Genomic DNA, 17790 nt, shown 5'->3' on the forward strand with positions numbered 1-17790 from the left:
TCCTTGTGCATTTTCACTTTAGAATTCTCATGTTTCATTTCCAAAAATCACAGAATGATTTGGGTTGGAAGGGAACTTAAAGATCATCTAATGCCGCTTCCCCTGCCATGGGCAGGGGCACCTCCCACTGACCCAGGCTGCCCAAGGCCCCATCCAACCTGGCCTTGAACACCTCCAGGGAGGTTTTCCAGATTTTTTTCTTAAAATTCTCTGAAAATTGTGAAAGGGACCGCATTACTTGCATGATCACCTCCCTACTCCATATTGTTTCTGACAGACAAACATTTCTGGGACTGCAACAGACCATATTCTTATGGTTTCAATGTTTCCTGCCACTGAGAGACAGTCAAGAGGCCCCAAAATGATGTCAAACAACATTGCGGTTAGTAAGATATGAACTGAGTGGATCAACATCTGTTTGTCCTGCAGAAAGCAGCAAGAACGCGTCCTAATCATCCCCATAAAGCAGAAGTCTTGGAAATACACAATGGATAAATTTAGTTTCCTTTAAAATAAGGGAAAAAAAACCCCAAAGCTCTGCAGCACCATAGCTCTCCTTGTCATTTCTTAAGCAACAGAAAAGAGAGGTTAAACAGGCATCACATAATACAATAAATTCTTAACCTTAACAAACAATAAATTACTTGTATTTATACCACATCAGTTGAGTGAAGACTGAAATACAAAGACCAAAGCACAACATCAAATTCATATTCCATAAAAAGATTGAAATGCAAAGTGTTATACCTCCGTGCAACAAAGGTTTTAGATGGGGGCAGGTGGGGAGAAACACATTAAAACCGTACACAGGCTGTTACTCCATATGTGTTTCTGGGACGATAATAAATGTTTTTAATCTATGAAACATCTGGGACTGAAAATCCAATTTGTACCTTTTCTTTTTAAAGGCAGAATAGTTTTAAAGCGTCTAGCATGGCTTCTACCGTATAAATCTGCATAAAACTCACAGCACAGGTCTATCCTTTAGGCTTTTTCTAGGAGTATAAAATATGCAGAATCCTACCAGGCCATATTGCCATGGGCTGTGTTGTCAAGGTGACAGAGTAGCTCCAGGGTTTGAGTGTTGCTTGATGAATCATCAGGGGATTCATGACTGCCTGATTCCAATTCCTTCGGCATCCTCCAAACAGCAGCACATGTCACGACTTTACTGTCTGAAGCTAAGCAACAGAGAACAATGTCAAGAGATCACTGTACGAGAGGCATATTTTGTATACAGCGCATCAACATTCACACAAATCTATAAGCAATGCACATCTGCTTGTTTAAAATACTGAAAAATATTATACCAAGATGCATTCAAAGAGTGTAAAGTGTAGATACAGGCAGAGACCTCAAGTTAGCAGTCAAGTTGTTGCAAAACTCTTAATTAGTACACATTTTTCGCACCTCCCTGCTTAAACACAAACTTAAGTGCTCAGGAAAATCCATCTCTTTAGGAAGCCAGATCTCCAAGCTTCACTCTCCATATTGACGTTAATGAAAATGACGTACAAGTTACACAGCTCAATTCCTTGACATTAACAAGTTCAACATCATTTAAACATCTTCCTTTCAAGAGGTACCTTCAGTTCAATCTCTAGCATTGTCACATCCTTTACTACCAAAAATAGTTTACTGCAAAATTAAGTTTTCCACACTTTCCAAAAGACAACCTGAACTTGCATGAATAAAGCTAAATATTACAACCTATGATGAACAAGCCAATCACAGGACGAGGAGAAAATAACGTATGGTCTATGCACACAGGGCATTGCCCATCACCCAGTACAGCACAATGTAGCAGCGCAGAATGAGAGGAAACTGGAGCAGTACCGCGTATGTTCACATTATTCCAGCTGCCGGCGCAGGATTCGCAGAAGATGAATAGTTCGGCACGATCCACTACAGCAGGAAATGAGGTTCAACAAGGCCAAGTGCCGAGTCCTGCTCCTGGGACACAACAACCCCGGAGCAACTCCAGGCTTGGGGAGAGCGGCTGGAAACTGCCTGGAGGAGAAGGACCGGGAGGGATTGGTCAACAGTGGCTGAACATGAGCCAGCAGAGGCCCAGGTGGCCAAGAAGGCCAATGGCATCTTGGCTTGTCATAGAGACACCGTGGCCAGCAGGAGCAGGGAAGGGATTCTGCCCCTGGATGGAGCACTGGTGACGTTACACCTTGAATCCTGGGTTCAGTTTTGGGACCCTCATAACAGGAAAGACACGGAGGGGCTGGAGAGTGTCCAGAGAAGGGAATGGAGAACAAGTCTTACGAGGAGCAGCTGAGGAACTGGGGCTGTTCAGCCTGGAGAAGAGGAGGCTGAGGGGAGACCTTATCATTGCCAACAATTCCCTGAAAGGTAGCGAGGTGGGTGTTGGTCTCTTCACCCAAGTCACAGGTGATAGGAATAGAGGGAATGGCCTCAAGCTCCACCAGGGGAGGTTCAGGCTAGACATTAGGAAAAAAAATTTCACAGAAAGGGTCATTGGTCCCTGGCAGAGGCTGCCCAGGGAGGGCGCTGCGTCACCCTCCCTGGAGATGTTAAAGGGACAGGTGGACGAGGCGCTGAGGGACATGGTTTAGTGAATGATGGGAATGGTTGGCCTCGATGATCCGGTGGATCTTTTCCAACCTGGTGATTCTGTGATTCTATGATCTCAAAGGTCTTTTCCAAACAAGCAATTCTATGATTATTCCAGCTGCTGGGGCAGGGCTAACAGGAGATGAGGAGGTCAGCGTGATCCACTACAGCAGGAAAAGAGTAACCAGCCACCATGATGTTAGGTAAAAGCAGGGGAACGACCACCTGCTGGAAGGTGTGTTAAATGAGGAGTCCAGACAATAAGCAGCGATAAATGACATGTTTTCTGTTCTGAGGTCGTTTTGCATGCCTCCTTCTCACAGTTCTGTCTCTCAGTACATTTCAGCTGATTTCAGTGCAGAGTGCCAATTAGAGCCATGAGCAGAGACAACCGACTTACATCAGTGGAAAGGAAAACAAGAACAACTGCAATGAGAGTTGTCAAAAGGCAGGATGCTAAATCAGAAAAAGACCTTAGGCTGAAGTGACATTAAACAGGAGGAAAAATTCTTCATTATAAAGGTCACCAATTTGATATTTTACATATCAAAAGGCACCCAAACAGAGAATAGGACAAAACACAACAGATACACAGTGATATACCATAAATACACCCAAAATACAAGAAGGCAGACAGGAATTAAAGGCAGAAATACAAAATAAAAACCACCAGTAGCTAGGTGAAAACAGCAAGAGAAACTGGTCATTCCTGTGATAAGAAAACAGAGGGAAGAGAAAAACTAATTGAAATTCAAGCAGAGAACTTAGAATGCACAAGTACTGAGACCCCCACCTGGAGTCTTGTGTCCAGTTCTGGAATCCTCAACATAAGAAGGAGATGGAACTGTTGGAATGGGTCCAGAGAAGGCCACAAAGGTGATCTGAGGGCTGGAGCACTCTTGCTATAAGGAGAGGCTAAGAGAGTTCGGGTTGGTCAGCCTGGAGAAGAGGAGACTCCGAGAAGACCTGATAGTGACCTTTCAGTACTGAAAGGGGCTCCAGGAAAGCTGGGGAAGGACTTTTTGCAAGAGCATGGAGTAATAGGATGAGGGGGAATGGCTTTAAATAGGAAGGGAAAAGATTTAGACTAGAGATTAGGAAGAAACTCTTCTCAATGAGGGTGTTGAGGCACAGGTCGTCCAGGGAAGCTGTGTCCGCCCCATCCTGGAGATGTTCAAGGCCAGGTTGGATGGGCCTTGGCAAGCCTGATCCAGTGGGAGGTGTCCCTGCCCATGGCAAGGGGTGGGACTGGATGATCTTTAAGGTCTCTTCCAATCCAAACCATTCTATGATTCTATGACTGTTTCCCCAAGGTCACCAGCACTATGTCCTGAGCAGAAGATATCACACTCACAGACCTGCAAGACTGTCTATGCACGCCCAGTTTCTTCTACCTTTTCCTGTTGCAATTACCCAACCTTAAAACCAAGCAAACAAGAATTCAAAGAATACGCAAATAATCATACATTTTGACACTGTGGAGTTAGGAATTATCTACCCACAATGCTGGCAGCTCCGAGGGCTCAGAAATCAATTGTAGGAAACAAAGTTTGGTGAGTTCAGCCAAAGCCTAAGAGAGATAACCACGGCTAGAGCACGAGGTCATCTTTAGATGCCTACTTTACAAGTTGAGCAAGTGCAAAAACTCTCTGCATGCAGAGCATGCTATTTGCAAAGGGTCACAACTTGGTCAAATCGATATCAATTTTCGCTGCAGCACTCAAAAGGACTTCTCAATGAGAGCTATTTCCATGACAATTTTCAGCTTTCCACTACCAGCCATTTCACTGCAGAAAAAAAAAAAAAGTAGAAGTTGTAGACAAGTGAAGCATCCTGTTTATCTTCCTCCAAACACCGCTTCCCTTGCAGGGCTGCTCCAGCTTCAAGTAATAACCACCGAGAAAGAAATAAGCCTGGAAAAACAAAATTTGCCTGAATAGTAAGCGTAACGGGAAGATATTAATGAGAATTTGAAAGGAAACACACATCTAACAGTACAGGAGTAACAGATACTCGTGGTTCTGGAGTTACGTCCCACCCGACGGGGCAATTACTGGCACCGTTGCCGCTGGAACGCAGCAGCCAGCAGACATTCATTAACTACATAAAATCATTCCAGGCAGAGATGAAAACAGAAAAGTGCGGGTATAAGAACACAGACTGCACATTGCAGAGGCAACACATTTGCCCATGACAAAGTCATTCCTGCCCTCGTGGAAAATCTCCATTTGTTATGAATCTGCAGATTTTTAAGCTAGAAGGGATTGTCTACACACTTCACACAACCCTGGATTGTGCTTTGCAATTCCTACAATTGAAAACTTAAATACTGAAATAAGTGAGCTCTCTCTCATGTCTCAAGATTCAGACAGAAGACCCTAAAATGAAGACATTCAGAATTATTATGAAGATTGCTTCAGAAAATGCCAGACGGCAAAACTCCAAAGACTTCAAGTGAACATCAGGTGTCATTAAAAAATCTGTTCCTAGACTTCCTGAAAGATACAGTTTATTCTCTTTAATAAATAACAGCTTTAAAAAGGACATAAGATATAAACCCAGTAAAAATGCTAAGAAATCAATTGATATCTGGATGACTGATGCAATAAATCAGAACAGATACGCACTAGGCACTCTGCTCTGACACTGCAGAGAGTAAGTTTTCTCATTTAGACCTCTATTAGTTTTCATATTATTGAGAACAAAAAGCCATACTTGTTATGCTGGAGATGCAAGTGATTTTCCAAGTGAAAACAACCCAGTAATTTCATTATTTTCTCACACTAAATCTCTTTACTGAAACTCACCCTCCTCAAATACTTTTTTGTAAGAAATCTACAGAAACTATTCTACTTAAAAGTTTGACAGTTTAAGTTTTAATAAATAAAAGTGACAATCTCCCTACCCGAAACTACTTTGGAGAGACTTCCATCAGTCAAATATTATTAAAACAAAGAAGAAATAGAAAACCAAAGAATATATGGCATATAAAACCCAAATCCTCATCAGGAGTGTGGATGATAATCAATACTCTGCATTTCCAGCAAATAAGAGGTCTGACTACATACAGAAACCCACCAGTCCCATTTGCCTCCCTCTTTCAGGTGTGGCTTGAAGCAATCCCAGAACTTGGTAAGAGTCAGCAAGTGCCATCACTTCTCTGTATTCACTCTCCGGTCTCATTTCTTCAAAAGTGAAGTTGGTATCTTGTGAGGAGTAAACCTCTCTCCCCCAACTCTAAAGCATTAATGAGGTGTCAAAAAATACAGGGAACAGAGTTAAATAATGGCTTTAAACTGGAAAGGGGAAGATTTAGATTAGACTTTAGCAAGAATTTCTTCACTACATGGGTGGTGAGGCCCTGGCCCAGGTGCCCAGGGAAGCTGTGGCTGCCCCATCCCTGGAGGGGTTCAAGGCCAGGTTGGATGGGGCCTTGGGCACCTGATCCAGTGGGAGGTGTCCCTGCCCATGGCAGGGGGGTTGGAACTGGATGGGCTTTAAAGGTCCCTTTCAACCCAAACCACTCTGTGATTCTATGACTCTGTATACAGACGTACAAGAAAATACAGAAACGCTACCAGTTGCCCGTCCGAACCAGACTTGAGTGGATTTTGACCCCAGTTGCGCAGGTCCACACAAGCCAACACTACAGTTCACTGCCATTCAATCACCTGGCTTTTCACTTTCTGACACAACTTGCAGAATAAAACCTACCACGCCCCTGAAACACAACTGCTGTCTTGACCTGTCAGAAACTTTCAGCAGTAACCCCAAGGCAGAGCAGACCCAGCTCTGCTCAGTCCTCCCTCAAGATATCCTTTCACAGAGCACTTGAACCTTCAGGTTCAATCATTCTTTACAGTCTTTCTGACAAACACATAATAAATCACCCTTGATTTTTATTCCTTCTCCCAAAAGAATATATCCAAGTTGGTAATTGCTGGTCTCCTGCTCTATTTTTGAATTATTTCAAAATACATTTTAAATCATGAAATCATAGAATGGTTTGAGTTGAAGGGACCTTAAAAGCCCATCCAGTTCCACCCCTGCCATAGGCAGGGACACCTCCCACTGGATCAGGTGCCCAAGGCCCATCCAACCTGGCCTGGAACACCTCCAGGGATGGGGCAGCCACAGCTTCCCTGGGCAACCTGGGCCAGTGTCTCACCACCCTCACTGTGAAAAATTTCCTCCTAACGTGTAGTCTAAATCTTTCCCCCTCCAATTTAAAGCCATTATATGTACATTAGTAATCCAGTATTTTAAAATCCTATAATCAGTAGCTACACCCATCACATGGTAGTATCTACAGGAGCAATGTTTTCATTTTATTTTCTGCTGTCATTCTACTTCATTCCCCCGTGTTTAACCTTGAAACCCAAATGACAATGCTTCCTACAGCACTGCCTGTAGACATGCACGCTGAAGCCGGAGGAGCCGAAATCTCAGCGCCTGACAGGGTTTGCTCTTTGATCAGCTCAGGTGGTGCAAAGCCAGCTGGCTGCAGTTATTCTGTTGCCCAGGGAACAACAACTGAAGTGTAGACTTCCTAAATCTGCACAGGAGGCCCTTCTGCAGCATCTCTCGCTGTGCAAGGCTGAAGTGGTGAAGCTGTTAGAGCTCCAGCCCAGCTGGTGCCCATTAACGCTTCCCGTGTGACAGGAACAAGCAGCCAGCAACCTCCTTCTTTCCACTGATAAACAGAGTTAGCGCTCAGCCTTATTAATCAATGTAAACATCCTTCTCCTAGTTTAATAAAGAGAAGAAAAACAAAATTATTCAAGTATGCATCTTTTAAAAAGATAACAACCTTGTAATCTTTCCTCTTAATTCATAAAAAGATAAACCTTATCCTATTTATTCAACGCCCTTCACAGGCATAAGAAGAGAAGAGAGGAAAAACAACATAGCATTCTTTTTCTGGGTTAAGGAATTCAATTTGTGTGCTAAAAACCTGTGTACTCTTTCATTTTACATTTTTCTGAACTACACAAGGCTCGATAAATATAAAAATTGAGTTGTAGGCAGTTAAATTTCTTCCTGTCACTTCAACGCGCTTTTTAGCTACCCAAAGACAGCCTTTGACTTTCAAAAAATACACACATGCTAACAGGGCAGAAACGTAGCACAGTAGGTCATTCTGTATCCTAATAGACATACACTTGCAAGTGGAGCTGAAAATAGAAAAAATTACTATCAAATCAGTAGGATAGAATAGAAGAGACATTGGTACACACGGGATCTTCCATAGTTCGCTGTTGATTTGAGCATTGGGTGCAGTGTTGGGCGCTGCAGTATAAAAAGGATCTCACGCTACTGGAGAGCGTCCAGAGGAGGCCACGTTGGTGAAGGGTCTAGAGGGGAAGTTGTATGAGGACCTGCTGAAGTGAAATGGTCCGCTCAGCCTGGACAAGGGGAGAGTGAAGGAGGGAACCTCATAGCAGTACACGGCTTCCTCACAAGAGGAGGAGGAGGAGAAATACTTCACTATGAGGGTGTTGAGGCCCTGGCCCAGGTTGCCCAGGGAAGCTGTGGCTGCCCCATCCCTGGAGGGGTTCAAGGACAGGTTGGATGGGCCTTGGGCACCTGATCCAGTGGGAGGTGTCCCTGCCCATGGCAGGGGGGTGGAACTGGATGGGCTTTGAGGTCCCTTCCAACCCAAACCATTCCATGATTTCCTCTCTCCGGTGACCAATGACAGGACCCGAGGGAATGGTAGGAAGATGTGTCAGGAGAGGGTTAGGTTGGGTATCAGGAAAAGGTTCTTCACTCAAAGGGTGGTGGAGCGCTAGAACAGCTCTCCAGGGAAGCAGTCACAGCACCAAGTCTGACAATATTCCAGAAGCATTTGGACAAAGCCCTCAGACACAGGGTGTAAATTTTGCAAGTTGTCCTATGCAGGGATAGGAGCTAGACTTGATCCTTGTGGACCTCCTGCAACTCAGGTCACTCCGTGACTCGTTACTCCAACACTTGGAAAGAGCTGCATAAGCAGCAGCTTTCTTGTCAGCATGGTGATCACAGGTAACCCTCCATTCCCATTTTGCTCAACAAAACAGATAGAGCTTAAGACTCCAGACAGGCTCTGATGTTTGCAGATGTCTAAGGAGTTTTTAAAAACCTCACACACCAAACAAGAACGCAGAAAGAACAACCTAAGACTGTGTAGAGTGGGGTATGAAACAGAGGTGGCCAAACCCATTATGTCATATGGAAACTGGAGACAAACTGCAGAAAGCAGGAAGTCAGCAGGCTGAAAAATTGGAAAAGGCAGAAATTGCCTTTTTTTTTTTCAGTAGTCTGATGTTTCTTATGCTATCCAGAAGCAATTTGAGAAAGCTCCTGCACATACCTTTCTGGGGGACAAGCTCAGCAGATACAGCTGTATTTGAGGGAACTCAAAATTTACTGACTGCACTTCTGGAACTGCACCGTATGGGGACAGCCCGAGTGAAGAATGGCAGCCACAGCGTTATTGATGGGGGGAACCCTGCTCTTCAGGCAGAACTTGGCTGCAACACCGTAAAAGCTGCTCAGCAGCACAAACAGGCGTGCTTGCTTTCTGACACTTCATGCAACCAGATCTCATAAGTCACATCAATAACTTACAGCCCATTTGATACCTCAGATATATAGAATTGTAGAACAGTTTGGGTTGGATGGGATCTTAAAGCCCATCCAGTTCCTACCCCCCTGCCATGAGCTGGGACACTTCCCATTGGATCAGGGTCTCCAAGGCCCATCCAACCTGGCCTTGAACCCCTCCAGGGATGGGGCAGCCACAGCTTCGCTGGGAAACCTGGGACAGGGCCTCATCACTGTCAGTGTGAAGAATTTCTTCCTAACATCTAATCTTCCCCTCTCATCCTATCTCTACACCCCTCAATAAAAGAGCGTGTCCCCAGCTTTCTTGTAGCCCCTTTCAGTAACGGAAGCTGTTCTAAGTTCTCCCTGAAGCCTTCTCTTCTCCAGGCTGAACAACCCCAACTCTCTCAGCCTGTCCTCCTATGGGAGATGCTCCAGCCCTCTGATCACCTTCATAGCCTCCTTCGAACCCGTTTCAGCAGCTCCATTTCATTCTTACACTGAGGATTCCAGAACTGGTCACAGTACTTTTCACCAACACAAGAAGCCTAAGTTACTCATGACACATTCTTAAGTTTAATTCCACCTACCTGACACCTCAAGATACCAACACCAAGTACATCTAGGAAGTCTAGAGAAAGAAAAAGAATAAATATTGCCCTATTCTTGTTAGTAGTCTTCTGAACTTAGGGCATGCAAAGAAAACATTGTTTTCTTTGCTACCAAGTACTGTTTAGTTTTCACTTGTTTACAGCTCAGAAGTGCTCATAGCTCTCCTATGAGACCACATCTCCCACGTGCCACCATATGTTTTTAATTGCACTAGAGAGGAGAAACACATAGCTCTTCCTTAAAAAAGTGTATAGCCTATAAAGAAAAAAAACATGTAAACAACCAAATAAAAACAGCCTTGCAACAGATGTAGTGGATTTTTAAGCCCTAAGCCATCCCACACTCAAATCTTCAGAGATGGGACGTGATTTCTGAGCTTGTACTGACCAAATATGCCTTACATTTACTCCAAACACGCAATCTTATTGCACTGGGAACAAAGAGGCACGGATGAACACGGCGTCTTTAAGAAGGTGAAAAGGTAGAATTGCCCTTTATTAACAAGAACAACCAGTACACATGGAGCTCTGTGAAGGAATGGATGGGAGCCAACTAAGAACTCGCAGTTTAGGATTAGAAGGTAGACCAACATGGTGACAATGCAGTGGGTTTGTGCTACAGGAAGAATGGAGTAAAATATAATATGACCTAGAGACAACAAGAAGGAAATTCATAAGTCCTGGTCTTCATGTAGGACTTGAACCATCTCAGCATCTCCTGAAAGGAAATGCAGAAAGATACAGGAGTTTCCTGTAACACAATGATAAAAGTATCCAAAACTGGTGATCAATGAGCCAGCAACAGGGAGGTGTTCCACTGAACCTCACAGTGACAAATACCAAAGAACCAGTCAGAGATGCGAAGGCTGAGGGAAATCTCTGCTACAAAGATCGTGAGGAGTAGTTCATCTTGCTCCCTGACAGGAAAAAGCAAGGCAAAAAGCAGAATCACACATCACCCTGGACTTCAGGGAGAGCAGAGCTTGGCCTGGGCAGTGATCAGCTTTGAAGAATCCTGTGGAAGACAGTCCTGGAAAGAAAAGGAATCCAGGAAAGTGGGCTGATTTTCAAGGTTTACCTGCTCCAAACTCAAGAACGGTCCATCCAGATGATTAAGAAGTGAAAAAAGCAGCAGGAGGCTTGCATAGGTGAACAAGAAGTTCCTGACTAAATTCAAACATAAAACGTACAAGAGGTGGAAGAAGGGACAGGTGTCTTGAGAAGACTATGAAAACAATACTTCACTGTGTAAGAATGTCTCTTGCCAGATTGAACTCCAGATGAATTTTGGCTTCCACACCACAAAGGAGAACAAGAAGGGCTTCTACAGGTACATCAGCAGCCAAAGGAGGATTAGAGAAAGTGTGAGCCCATTGCCGAATGGGGCAGGTGACATCACAGAGAACACTGAGAAGTCCGAAGTACGGAATGTTTTCTTCATCCTTGTTTTTAATACCCTCAGGATGCAAGAATTCCAGGCCCCTCAAGACCAGCAGGAAAGTGCAAAACAGTAAAGACTCACACTCTGTAGAGGAGGATTTATTTAGGATATTTAAACAAGAGGGACCTGACTGGATGCACCCACATGAGCTGAGGAAGCTGGCCAGTGTAACCATGAGGCCATTTCCATTTATATTTGCAAGGTCATGGTGATAAAGAAAAGTTCCTAAGGACTTGAAAAAAGTAAATGTCATTCCTATCCAAGATGGACAAGAAGGAGGATCTACACGCTAACCAGCCTCCCCTCAGTCCCCAGGAAGGTGGTAGATTAAGTGAACTCGGAAAACATTTCCGAATATCAGGTGACTGGGAGTACTGAGCACAGATCTATGAAGGGGACATCATGACAGACCAACACGATTGTGATCTGCAATGAAAATTAAAATGAAAACACAGGTTTGGTAAACATTAGGAGCTAATGTTGTTTCCCTTCGCTTTAACAAGCCTTTGGTACAGTTCCCTATAACGTCCTCAAGACAAGCTGCTGAAGTACAGGCTACATATAAATGGACAACATGTTAGGCTGAAGAGTGGCTGAACTCCCATTCTCAAACAGTTGTGATCAGTGGCATGAAATTAATGTGGAAACCAGTCACTAGTTGGGTATCCCGGGGACTGGCAGCAGGGCCAATACCGTTTGGCATCTTCATTGATGACCTCAGAGAATGCCATATTCATTACTGACTTCAGAGGAACCACAACAGCCCAAGTGGCCAAGAAAGCCAATGGCATCTTGGTTTCTATCAGAGACAGTGTGGCCAGCAGGAGCAGGGAAGGGATTCTGCCCCGGACTCAGAGCTGGTGAGGCTGCACCTCAAATCCTGGGTACAGTTTTGGGCCCTTCATAAAAAGGCAGTGAGGTCCTAGAGAAGGGAATGGAGCGGGGGAAGGGGCTGGAGGACAGGTCTTACAAGAGGCAGAGCTGAGGGAACTGGGGTGGTTTGGCCTGGAGAAGAGGAGGCTGAGGGGAGAACTTATCACTGCCTACAATTGAAAGGAGGTTGTAGAGAGAAGGGTGTTGGTCTCTTTTTCCAAGTGACAGGTGACAGGATGAGAGGGAATGGCCTCAAGCTGCACCAGGGGAGGTTTAAGTTGGACATCAGGAAGAACTTCTTCACAGAAAGGGTTCTCAGGCACTGGTAGAGGCTGCCCAGGGAGGTGGTGGAGTCCCTGTCCCTGGAGGTGTAAAGACTGGTACATGAGGTGCTCAAGAATATGATTTAGTAGTGGTCAGGTACAGTCGGACTTGATGATCTCAAAGGTCTTTCCAACCTAGGGATTTTAGTGGCCGCAGAAACGATAGGATTGGAGACTCAGTAAGAGCAAGCACAGGGTGAGTCTTATTAATGTGAGTAATTAATGATATCGTGAAGTAAAGACAACCAAGTCAAACTCTCACAGCAGCACCCAGTGACAGCCTAAGAAGCATAAGCACAAATTCAAATAAAGATAAATACCCCTTCAGCACACGAAAATAAAAACATGTAAAGCCCTGTAAATAACCTGGCCTGATATCATTGCTGATTCTTCTTCAGGTAGGAGGTTGAATTCTAGTTCAACATCCCTTACAACCCAAGTTATCCTATGATTCATAAACAGTAGAGAAGTGCTTGGTCTACCAGATGGCATGTGCACCCCCAATGGACACGGCAGAACTAGCCTGAGATGAAAAACAGTTGTCACAAAACAAGAAAAGGCACATAAAATGTTTACCTCAAATTCTCATCATTCCCGCAGCAATCTGTCACTCCAGCAGTGACAGCAGCAGAAACATCTGCAATGGCTCTGCAGTTTGATATCACAGAATCATGGACTGGTTCAGGATGGAAGAGACCTTAAAGATCATCTAGTTCCATCCCCCCTGCAATGGGCAGGGACACCTCCCAGGCTGCTCAAGGGCCCATCCAAGTTGGCCTTGAACACTCCCAGGGATGGGACTAAACCGCATAGTCAGAAACATCAATGCTTGTTTGATACCGCATGTGGTCAACAGAATCAGTTTCCCCTTAAAAAAATATTCACACAAGATAATTAAGGTTGCAAACTATCACCTACAAGTTAAGAAAAGCCCTCAAGTTCTAGCGGTCTTCAAAATCTTTTAACATACTTCCATGTAAGCACTGTAGAGAATGGAACACGCTACAGATCTTGCAGCTTGATGTAGGTGACTACATTTCCTACTTAAAACGTATCAATTAGCTAAGTATTTAGGACATGGTTAGGACTCAAGTTGTGGTGTGGGTATAAGGCAGCAGGAGAAGAAGAAAACACATCTTTAGCACCCTCTTCAGAGCCATCAAGCAAGTGACTCTCCTTCAGCCTCTCCAGCTTTCTTAGCAAGACTGGATACAGGCAAACTAAACCAAGCTATCTTCTCAGAACAGAAAGAGAGTCATAGCAAATGGAATAAAAACAATTAAGTCGCAAAATGTCTTAGCATTTACTGGAAGTAATTTGCACAGTATACTTGGTTTCACTTGCATGGTTCAGAAAGAACTCTGAAGTCTAACACAAACCAGAGAAAAGCAAGCTGCTGAATTCCACTTTTTAACAAGCTAGTTGGACAAGAGTGCCCAAGCACATGATATAAGACTCGTGTATCTGCAAAATGTGATTTACTGCAACAACTGCATTGACAAGGTTAGATGGGGCCTCGGGCAGCCTGATCCAGCGGGAGGTGTCCTTGCCCATGGCAGGGGGTGGAACTAGATGATCTTTAAGGTCCCTTCCAACCCAAACTATTCCATGATTCGATGACCGCAGATGAAGAAAGAACACATTCTCTTTCAGCTTATGCTAGTTCAGTTCAATATTTGAAAATTCTGAGTTAAAAGCTGTTTGAAATTGGAAAAGGAAAACCATTTTTCTTGTTCTAATCTCAAAAAAAACCCCAAAACTAGGAGGAAAATGAAACTTTATAATGTTGAAGGGCAGAACAGCCTGATAATTCAGATTATCTCCCAATGAGAGTTCTGATTCAGAAGAGTTTTATCCATTTTCTGTATTTCAGAAGCCTTCTTTTCTATATCATGACCATCCTGTAACACTTCAATTTTAGTCATTTTCTCCCCTCCCTCTTCTTTTTGACATTAGTTCTATTTTGCTTCATAGCACAAACATTACAATTATCCTGATAATGGTTGTCAAATAACGATTAAATCCTAACTAAAAGGACAACAAGCATCTGTCCTTCAAGTTAATTATATTATATACGCTCCCCCTGTTCTTAAACTTTCTCCTACATATCTGCTTCTACACAGGCTGAGATGCTGCCAAGCTTGACTGCTACAGCAATTTCATATATGAACAAGATGATAGCACGGACTACAATAATACAGGTGTTTCACTTGTCCTTTGGACTGAATCTAACATACATCAGTGCACAGAGGCCTTCAAACTTGAACAGCAACTAACAGGGAAGGACTTCTCAAGCCATTCACCAGTTCTGTAGTCATTTTCCATAGAATCATAGAACGGGTTGGGTTGAAAGGGACCTCTCAAAGCCCGTCCAGTTCCACCCCTGCCCTGGGACATCTCCCACCGGATCAGGACGCTCAAGATCCATCCAACCTGGCCTTGAACCCCTCCAGGGATGGGGCAGTCATCATATGGATCAGATCAGTTTTGAATGAATTGATAAACTAATTGAAGAATACTTGAAGGGAACAGTACCAATTACGTGTAACAGCTAGAATTCTTAGAAAAACCACAGGTACAAGCTACAAAACACCAAGAGAACACCAAGCACATTTGTTTCTTCCCTCAAACTACACAAATAAACTTCCTTCTGTACATTCTGCCAGCACAGAGAAGAGGTCTGGGGAATATTTAGAGATGCATTCGGCTTCCCTCCCCATTTGAGTGGCTGCAGCCTTTCACAGGGCTACACCAATGATTTCCCTACATGGGATGTTTTCTTCACAATAAAGGGAAGTAAAACCAGTGAAGTCAGTGGCACCTGCTGTCCTCAATACTAAGCACTTGAAAGCATCACCAGCAGCATTATTTTCCATACCCTTAGTGACGAATTTTCTCTGTGGGGAGTTTTATCCCTACAGAAATTTACTGTGTGATGAGCGCAAAGGGCCAGCCAGCCACAATTCATAGCAGATTTCATGGTTTCAAGTTAACACATTCTAAATGCAAATTTTATTTTCTTTCTAATCCAAAATAAACAGTAGTTTTGTGTTTGCGTGTCTCTATAGTCTGGTTCTACACACCCAAGCTATTTATTGAGTCTTCATAACCACTGCACAGTGGTACCTATCTTGTTTGCAGAAAGAAAATAGAAAATCACGATGTGTGTTTGCAGACGTGCCTTCCTATATGTGTTAAAGTCACAGCTAACAGCCTTCTCCATTCACACCTTCTTTTGCCCTCTGGTGGCTTCGAATGTCCCTACACATAATGGAAGGGCAGGATCTATTTTTGTTGAAAACCACATTTGCACTGGGAGAATATATCCATTTCTACCTCTATTTCTATGGATTGAATAAGAAAATGAACTGTTAAGAGCTGCAGGGGCAAGCACAAACGCTGAATGCAGCAACACAAAAGATTACTTTTTCAAGTATTTAATTTCAAAATGGTCTGGGAAAGTTTTTGTGGGGTTTTTTGTTTGTTTTTGTTGGTTTGTTGTGTTTTTGTTTTGTTTTTTTTTTTAATAAGAGCACTGTTTTCCTTAATCACTAACTTCACACATTGAATCTTTTTTTGCTGCAGTGGTAACGACCCGACTTCAAAAAAAATTCTTCATGTTGTTATGCTTGATTGAGATTTTGCTTTTAAATTTGATTTTTCCTCTTCCTAGAGAGAGGAATTAATCTAGCTTTATCCCATGGATTTAAAACAAGGACTTAACCGAAAGGCTAAAGTTAAAACCAGAAGAAGCATTTCACTGTGAGCTCCCCAAACAGCACTATTAGTGTCACAGCCTCAACTCTCAGCCTTATGGGAATTATCACTCTCAAGTAATTCCACACCATGCCAAAGGCAAGAACTGAGGGATTCCAGAAAACCTGATGGTCAAGAAAGCAACAGCTAAAGCTTCTCTGTATGCAAAAATTTAGTTAATGCATATAGAGAAAAATATAAGCCATCCCAACACGGTTCTGTATTCACAGCTGGCAATTATAGCTTGGATAAAAAGACATGCTTTACCTATTTCATAGTTGTTAAAAATTTGAAGTGATCTGCTTCACATCTGTGAAACTGCGAGACAAAAAAAGACATCAAGTTTGAAAGAAATGATTTGCAGTGATGTATTTATAAAACCCCAGGCCTTACCACAGCAGACCTTATGCATTCTTGGATAGGCATTTTCTTGGTTATTAGCAATTTTAATTTACAAGTTAGAAAGTGGAATTTTCAAACCATTAATGCTTTTTGGCTGTTTAAACTGTTAAAATCAGTAGCAAGAGTTTAACAAAGAACCTTCAGCACATTTTTAGAGCTCCATAGGAGTAAGTTTATGCAAATTCAGAAATAAAAACATTTTAAAGATGTTACGTTTTATCAGTAAATTGTAGCAGATAGAGCTAGAACACATTACAGATTTAAGGTGGGGCAAGGTAGGAATAAAAGTCCTAAATTGAATGCTTGGAAACACATGTTTGTACACCACCACCAGACAGTTAGTGCGGTGTCAGGTAAAGCATACAAGTTAAACTATTTGAACCTTCATTTTGCCTTCACCTGATTGTGCATTTCCAGCAGCAGTTAAGAGTAATTAGATATCAACAGGCATTAAAGACTTTAGGGTTGATTCTTCTGCTGATACATAAGCAACGTATAAAAGTATTTCCTTCATTAACTACTACACAAGACACCCAGAGAACAAGGTGACAAGTAATCTTCCTAACATTAAAGTCTGTTACTGAGCTTAAAAAAAACCCACACTATTGAGAACAGACATTTTTCTTTTAGGCCTTGCATTTCCACGCGTAGCTGTGCCTAACAAGTCTTTCATCCTCTGTTTCCATAAAGGTTTAAGAAAACCCTTAGAGAAACCATTGACCATTCTTGTCCAAGCAGCAGAAGATAAAGCATCCTGGGGCAAACTGCCTTCCTTCAGAATTGCTGTCATTGACCTGTACTTGATGAAACTGAATTCCAAGGATGAAGGTGGCAACAGGCAGCACATGATACCAGCAGCTTCGCTCAGGACTGCCTGTGGTCTCATTGTCATCAAGAACAAGAGATGTAAGTTGTATCATGGTTCAGTTGGGTTTGGGGGTAGGGGGAGGGTGTCTGTGTTTTGTTTTGGTTAAAATGAAAAAAAAAAAACAAAACCACCAAAAAAACCCAAAACAAAATAGAATAATCTCTCTCAAAGTTCAGCTGCAGACCATTCAATGATGAAAACTACAGGTGATAGAATCACAAGCAATTCCCAAGACAGTTTTTTAGTATATTTCATATAATTGACTGACGTTATTTAAGAGTTTGAATTACTCCCTTTTAATTAGTCAGGACAGGAACATTTGTTAAATCTCAGATTACATGGAACCTT

General features: G+C 43.0%; 1 protein-coding gene across 1 annotated transcript in view; it reads right to left on the bottom strand.

The window, feature by feature from the left end:
• The window catches only part of EIPR1 (EARP complex and GARP complex interacting protein 1), a 78896-nt gene that overhangs the window by 38298 nt on the left and 22808 nt on the right, over window positions 1–17790 (bottom strand). Inside the window, exon 4 of the mRNA XM_069851592.1 lies at window positions 1025–1181. Within this exon, the coding sequence (XP_069707693.1) occupies window positions 1025–1181 (157 nt within the window). The remainder of the gene's footprint in view (window positions 1–1024; window positions 1182–17790) is intronic.

The sequence above is a fragment of the Phaenicophaeus curvirostris genome, chromosome 2, assembly GCF_032191515.1.
Source record: "Phaenicophaeus curvirostris isolate KB17595 chromosome 2, BPBGC_Pcur_1.0, whole genome shotgun sequence".
Taxonomy (NCBI): Eukaryota; Metazoa; Chordata; class Aves; order Cuculiformes; family Cuculidae; genus Phaenicophaeus; species Phaenicophaeus curvirostris.